At 29.3% G+C, this 8,252-nt stretch overlaps 1 protein-coding gene across 1 annotated transcript; it reads left to right on the top strand.

The window, feature by feature from the left end:
- Nucleotides 1-479: 479 nt before the first annotated feature.
- On the top strand, nt 480-1,001 carry LOC122855828. The gene has a single exon (XM_044157519.1). The coding sequence runs from the start codon at nt 480-482 to the stop codon at nt 999-1,001; it is 522 nt and encodes a 173-aa protein (XP_044013454.1).
- The last annotated feature ends 7,251 nt before the right edge of the window (nt 1,002-8,252 follow it).

Raw genomic sequence — 8,252 nt, 5'->3', positions numbered from 1 at the left:
TCCATAATTTTGTTACTTTTTTGATTGCATTACTTTTCGAGCAAACAGGAATTTTAGCACGGTTTCAAAATTCTATGGCTTTACTGACAACTTCATGATAGGCTGTTTTTAACTTTTTATTAAGGGTACGATCTGAGATACCACTGGTGCCCGAGGCTCTGGCAAATATACTAGGACTTAGTAGAACGTCATCAACATTACATGGCAGTGCACGACTGATGTTGGCTACCTCGAGACAACACTACTGGATTGTTGGTGGACGAGTACCAATCAGAAGTTTTATAAATAAATGTGTTGTTTGTGTAAGACATCGAGCTGAGGCTGCACAACAGTTAATGGGTCAACTACCAGCATCTAGATTTTAAAAATGCGAGCCGTTCCTCCATACGGGAGTTGACTATGCTGGTCGATTCAAACTAAAGACATGGTCAGACAAATGTAATAGGTTTTACAAGACCTATTTAGTTGTATTTGTCTGCATGGAATCACCAGCAGTTTATCTTGATTTAACTACTGATTATTCAACTGAGGGATTCTTAGCAGCATTCAAGAGATTTGTAGGTCGTCGTGGACGAAGGGAAAAATTATTCAGTGATTGTGGTACAAATTTCGTGAGTGCAGATGCTGAATCGAAACGTCATTCTAAGTCAGCATCAAAGGAAGCTAAAGATCTTGCCACTCTTTTAGCGAGAGATGGCACAAATTGGGGTTTTACACCACCTGGGTCACCACATTCGAGTGGTAAATGGGAATCAGTTGTCAGGTCAGCTAAACATCACTTTAAGAGAGTCATTGGTGATCACAAGTTCACGTACGAACATTTTCGTACGTTTTTGACACAAGTTGAGTGTTTGCTCAACTCGAGACCTTCGTTCCCAATGACTGATGATCCTGAGGATCTTCAGGCGTTAACACCTGGTCATTTCTTGGTTGGTGAACTACAGAATGCAGTACCTAAGCCATCTGTTTTGGATGTACCTGACAATCGTCTCAACAAGTAGTGATTGTTAAGGAAGTTCATGGAGTCTTTTTGGGACAGATGTTCCTAGGAATCTTTACAAAAATATTTGGTCATGTCTAAGTGGTTACATGCATCTCCATGCATTCAAGTGAGTACAATGGCATTGGTCATTGATGAGAGACTACCGCCAGGTAAATAGGCCTCCGCACGCGTCACTTAGAAGCTTCCTGGAGCCGATAAATTTGTCAAAGCAGTCACTGTAAAGATACAAACAGCTGAGTATCAGAGGCACAATTTGTGTGCTGTACTCTTTCAAAACTTCGTAACATAAATCATGTAATGTCCCTTCTAATTTTGAACTTGGTTTTTTTATGAGCCAACTCATTAATCCATCGACGTCTTGATACAAAGTAAAAATACCATTCGCTATGATATTCGACGTGACCTGAACCATTTTTTCTGCCATACTTATGGATATAAAAAATGACTACGAAAAATATAAAATAGATTGGTTGGATTAGTCGAAGTGGATTTTTGAACGAAAAAAAAGGGAAATAATGTCGTAAATACCAAAAGCGATGTTATATATTTTTCAATTCAATATGAAAAACATATCAATTTGTATCAATGAATAGGTAGGTCTTCTTTCCATGATGTTCGTTGAATGGAGTAAAAAAACAGCACCCTAAGTCAGTGAGTGCTGAAAATATTCTTTCTTTTTACGCCATACAATATTTAAAAATAAATTCCGTAGTTGAGATGCAATTGAGATTTAATGTTAGTATTTTACTTTTTCTTTACGTATATCACTGATTTTCTATTTAAAGTTGTATATTTGTTGTGCGCATGCACTGCATATTATGAAACTAATTCAAATAAAAAAAGAATAAGTTTCAAATCTAATTGACGTTTCTTTACAACTGCTGGACATGTGACTTGATAATAATTTACTAGTCTATTATAATTTAACAACTTATTAAAAAAAAAAAAAGAATAAATAAAGAACGAAAAAACAAATGAGTTAGAATGGAAAAAAAATAGGAACTTCACGAATTAAATTAAGGAATGATATTGCGACCGGATGTAAGTACAAAATAAAATAGATATATATATATATATATATAGTATTAGCATACATTTAATACTTCTATATTGCGCATTGGGCTTGATTTTGTTGTTGTCACTTTAAACGGTGCAGACAATCTTTTTGACTTAGTATTTACCGGCTTCAGGCAATAACAAGAGTTGGGATTTGAATACATTCGGAATAGCTCAACACATATACAGGTTGTGTAGCTTAACACATATACAGGTTGTATAGCTGAACACATATACTTTGCTTACACATGCAAAGGTATTTAAACGTTGAAAACTAATAGCCCAGAGGATCGATTTTCAAACGCGCATTAACGTTTTCCTTCAAAATTGTTTATTTTTTAATTTAATTTTTTTTTTCAATTTTTACCTAACTTTTGATGTAAATTCTGTTGTTAAAAAAGCAAGAACATTCTCGATATCCGATGACTTAAGATTACTTTAAAAACGTAATAATCAAATCAAATCAAATTTATTATGGTTGACTGGTGACTTTTGTATAAATGAAAAAAGTTATCAACAATACCGATAAAATAAAATAAATGAAAAAAAATAAAATGTTGACGATCAGAATAATAGTGAAATTTTCATTTTTAATGTATTAATATATATAAAAATTAGTGATTAAATTAATTCTACTTACATGTACATTGATAAACGAAAACTTCTTCAAATAATCTCCGAAAACACTATTTCACACAAAAAAAAATATTTGAATCAATAAAATACAAAAGTTACTGCGTTTGGTTGTAGATGTATACTCTGAGAAACAGAGAAACATAAAAAAAACCTGTGTGGAGTGTTGGGATGACAGTGGAAAAATTTAATTTAAAATGATTTTTTCAGTTCTTATAAAAACCTGGTTAGCTCTCGTTTTAGAAATTTACTAAAAATTCTTGATACAGCCCAGATAACTGATATATGCGTGAAATAAAAAAAAAAGAGGAAAATAATATTGATTATGGAATTAGAAATTATTATTAAACGACCGCAATGATAATACCAAATTTTTTTTTGAAGGTTTATTTTGATTTTTTTCATTGACTCATGTTACAGAATGCATTTATTTACTTTTGTACTTAATTATTAATTATTGCTCTATAACCATCAAGCAACATAACAAGAAAGACGAAGAAAAAAAATCATCACACAACAAAAAAAAGTTTTCCCTTTTTTTTATGTATACCCCACATTCATAACTTTTTTTTTTTTAATTTTATTTCTGGTTTTATAATTTTCTCCGTTTCGATTTATACGCCGCGTTACATTGGTCGTTACATTGGTATAAATTTCTAAACAATTCATGTAATAGCTTAACCTGTTGGTAATTCTATAAACTTAATGATAAAAAAAAAATCTGAAAAAAAAAATATTATCAACAATTAAGAACACGAATAAACCAGATCACTGGGGGATCATTAAATTTCCCCCCTTTTTTTTCGTGTAAAGCCCCTCTTGATAATTTTTTATAGATTTTTTTTAATAATTAAGTTTAATAAATTATCAACGAATCAAGCTATACTAGAAGTTGTTCGGATATTTATTAAAAAAGATGCAAGACCGCGAATATATATTTCCTATAATTTTCTGCGTTTTGATTCATACTTCGCGTTACCTTGGTTGCAATAAAATTTAGAACAACTCATATAATAGCTTAATTTGTTGATAATTCCATAAGCTTTATTATAAAAAAAAAATCTGAAAAAAAAAATTATCAACAATCAAAAACGCGAATAAACCGGATCACCGCTTGATCATTAAATCCCCCCCCCCTTTTATTCATGTAAAGTCCCTTTTGATAATTTTTTTTTTCAATAATGAAGTTTAATAAACTATTAACAAATTAGGCTCACCTAGAAGTTCAAAAATTTATTCAAAAAGATACAGGTTTTATAATGGCCTTTTTATGCATGCACATACGTCAGGCGATACTCTATTCGCGCTCACTCCCGCTAGACGCTAGATTCAGAGCGCTTTACATACTTGTTTTTTTTCATCATTGACAATGCTTACATCATCTTTTTTTTCATGTGTAGTATACTCGTGTTGTTGTTGCTGTTGCTGCTGATGATTTTTGTGGACTATCAGCAATCATTTTTTTATCATTATTGTGTAGATTGAATTTATCAACAGATGTTATTGTTAATGATGTCGATGATGGTAATTCAATTGAGTGTATTGTTTCAATTACTCTTGATTTATTATTAACCGATGCTTTTGTTAATTCTTCTAATTTTTCTATTTGCAATGCATCTGTAAAATAATCATAAATACAGTAAATTATTAATTTATAAAACATAATTGATATAAAGATTCATTTATCAAACCTCAGAATTCACTGACAATTAAAAAATTATTATTATTTTGTCTTTGATAATCTCGTTAATGTTGTTGTTGTTGTTGTTGTTGTGTTGTATTGACACTCGGATTTTCCATAATTGAATTGTCATTTTTATTAGTAGCTTGATTTTGTGTTGTTTGTACTATAATAATATAACTATTAATTTTGCTATTCATGTATCAAAACCTCGATTTTCGATGCATGTGTTCAGCCTCGAAAATAATATATGTTTACAATGTATTTAAATAAAACATTACAGGTTGATATAAGATCTAACTTATATTATTGATAAGTTCATAAACTTAACTTGTATTACTTTTTTTAATATAAAAATGTTAGATTATATTTTATATCTAAAATTGTGTGTGGGAAAAAATATTATATTAATAATGATTAATATGAAATTAAAATTAAAATAAATAACGTGAAGTTGAAAAAAAAAAAAAAAAACTGTAATTGATAAGTAATTTTAATTTTAATAAATTCACTCGAAACAATTGATGTACCATGTTCTATTTTGTTTCTTTTTTTCAACTGTACGAGGTAAAAAATTTAAAAAAATCATTTGATCGAATTTTATTCAAAAAATTGCATAATTTTTATTAAAATTAGAAAAATCACATAAGTAACGAAAACCACCATAGACCAACTATTTTTTTTCAATTTTCAAGTAATAAATATGTACTATTTAAATTGTCATTTGAAAAAACAAAAAAATCACAAAAATCACATGTTCTAATAATAATATGCAGTTGAATTAATAGATTGTATTTAAAAATTTTATTTCTGAAAATCACAAAAATCACAACTATTATATATAGAACATTAATATACAAATATGTAACAGATAGCTGAGGGAAAGATGGGTGACCTAATTGTTAAAAATGCAAAATCACAAAAATCACCTCTAAAATACAGTCTGAAACTAAAATATTATTTGCCAGTGACAAAAAGGCTTAAAACTTAATCGATAATATAGCATTTACAAAACCACAAAAATCACTAAAGCCATGATGAATCTCAATATTGTAGAGACGCTACTTTATATTTTGTATGGTAGATTTTGTCCCAGCGTAGATTTTGTCACCCACCCACCCAAACGAGTTCACTAGCTCCCATTTGAGTGTCGTGGGGCTCATGTAGGCAAAAATATTGTCGTGAAAATAAAAATAAAGCGTGTGTTCAAAAAGATACCCGTCAATGGGTTGAATAAAAGGATAACACTAAGCTGGGTCGGAGAAATTGAGTGGAGCCAGTAATTATATAAGCACCCAACTTCATTGTGTGAATGAAAAAAATTGATTTATGAAGTGAACTCCGGCAAGTTTAGGGATAAATTTATTTTCAAACATTACCATAAAAACCCAAGGAGTCCGATAAATCGAAAATATATTATTTAATGAACGATCTCACAGTTTACCAGAAATCAAAAAATATCCAAGATTATCGCGACAGATAAATAATATGAAAAAACAAGTGCTAGTAAAAAATAGTTTTAAAAAAAATATTATCCCTAAAAAAAATTATTATATCCGGAGAAAAAAGTATTTCCTTCAATGAAAAAAGCATTATACCTGATGGAAAATACCTTCAAGATTTTGAAATATGTGTAATAGTGAAATAAAATCAAAAAAAAAAATACTAACCAAAAAATTCATATAAAAAAAAATAATACCAATTCTAGAGATAGCAAAAGTAAATAAAAAACAAAAAATATAGTCAAGTGCTCCATGTTGCACCCTAAGTGTTCCGTAAGATTTTTTTTTATTTTTTTTATTTTTTCACGAAAAGTACTATTCGTGCGGAAAAAATTTATTCGAAAAAGTCATAGAATTTTAAAAAACGATTATTTCAAAACTAATACGAAATCTTTGTGACTACTTTATTTTGAGTTATAGCTTGGGCCGCTTTCATATTTTAGGCAAACAATAACTCGTGATAGAATGGTGTTAGAAACTCTATATTGAGCTCAAAACATGCGTAGGCTAAAATCATGCTACAACAAAACGAGTGAAAACAGTGAATTTAAAAAGTTAGAAGCAAGCGATTCCGGATATGAAAATGACCCATTAGAAGGAACAAGCGAAATGAATGAAAATTAAATAAATTTTAGTTGTAACAATAATCATTGTAACGATGGAGAATGAAATAAATTTGGAGTCACGAGTTTCAATTTATTAAAAAAGAAATTAAAGTTCCCCCCGCAGGGCAGGCACAGTTGCTTCAGCAACTGTCTCATCATTTTTTTTTTTTTTTCCAAATTTAGTTTTTCTTTAAAAAAAAAAAAAATGACTGAAAACATAATGCCCTTTCTCATGAGGGGCGATGGAGTTTCAGAAGATGCGTTGTTTAAGCCTAATACGAAGTTTCTATTACAATTTTATCAAAAGTTATTGCTTGCCTAGTTTTCGAGTAATTTTTGGGAAACGCTCTAACTTTCGACAAAATCGTCATAGATACTTTGTATGAGACTTAAAAAGCATGTGTGGTAAAATCCTACAACTTTTCCTTCAAACTTTTTTCAAAAAAAATTATAGTTTTTATAAATTTATAAAAATCAAAATTTTTGAAATATTTTTGTCATTTTTTTTTCAAAAATAGAAAAAAAATTGACTATTGGAATCAAGATAAACCCTTTGAGGGGCGATAGAGTATCAAAAACCACGTTTTTTGAGCCTAGTTTAAAGTTATTCCGTTGATTCTAACAAAAGTGATAGATTGCCTCAACTGTACTTAATTTAAACAAAAAAAAAAAAAAATTGATTTTAAGAAAAATAAGAAAAAATGTACTATTATTGTATTGTTACGTTCAAAAATCATTTAACAGATAAAATTTAATACGGCCCTAGCCGGATCGTTACCCCTGAAAATATAAAAACATACCAGCTAGTAGTTTGGGTCTATTTTTGGAGATATCACCAGGAGATACAGCAAGGCCTGTCAGTGATAAAAATGCAAAAAAAAGTCGTAATAATAAAACAGATAATTTAATATTATCTCAATCTCGACAAGGGTCAATAAACAATTAACTACATATAATTAAATTTATTTCTTTTGAGTGTTCCGTAAGACATCTATGTTTTCACTTTTCGTGTGACTTTTTGTTATTTCGCGATAAAAATAAAAGTTCTGGATCGAAGTGGCTTTTACGATGCCCATTATGTTCAATATTTTTTTCAGAAAGCAATCATCATATCTATTTTTTATTTGGGCCTTATTAGATTTGATATTCCCATTTGTTCACAGGGCCCAATTGTAAATAGTAACCGATGAATTCATGCAATGTTCAAATCGACGACGCTTCATTTGTAGATTTTACGAAATTTTTTTTAAAATTTTTTGGCCCTGTAATTTATTTTTTTATTAATTTATTATTTTCTTTTTTATTCAACAAAATGTAGTGTCAGAATTTGTTTTTGCAAGATATTTTTTAAACTATCGAACCGAATTGGACGATATTAAATGAAATTCATGTTAAATAAAATTTATGTTTTTTTTTTTTTCCCAAAAACAATCATCATATTTATTTTTAGTTTTTGGGCCTTAATAGATTGAATATTGCCATTTTCTAACAGGGCCCAATTGTAAATATCAACCAGTCAATTCCTGCAATGTTCTAATCGACAACGCTTGTGTGTAGGCTTTACGATAATTTTTTTTAATTTTTCGGTTCTTTATTTTTTTTTATTCAACGATATGTAGTGTCTCGTTTTGTTTTTTTTGAGATATTTTTTGAATCGCTGAACCGAATTAGACGATGTTAAACCAAATTTATGTTTTTTTTTTCCCAAAAACAATGATCATATTTTTTCTTACTATTTGGTCCTTATTAAATATTATATTTCTATTTTCTCA

Source organism: Aphidius gifuensis, linkage group LG1, assembly GCF_014905175.1.
Source record: "Aphidius gifuensis isolate YNYX2018 linkage group LG1, ASM1490517v1, whole genome shotgun sequence".
Lineage (NCBI taxonomy): Eukaryota > Metazoa > Arthropoda > Insecta > Hymenoptera > Braconidae > Aphidius > Aphidius gifuensis.
Note: the sequence above shows the minus strand (reverse complement) of the source record. Positions and strands in the feature narration are given on the sequence as shown.

What these genes read in the sequence shown, in the direction of transcription:
- LOC122855828 (XM_044157519.1), top strand. Translation starts at nt 480, where the DNA reads ATGGAATCACCAGCAGTTTATCTTGATTTAACTACTGATTATTCAACT.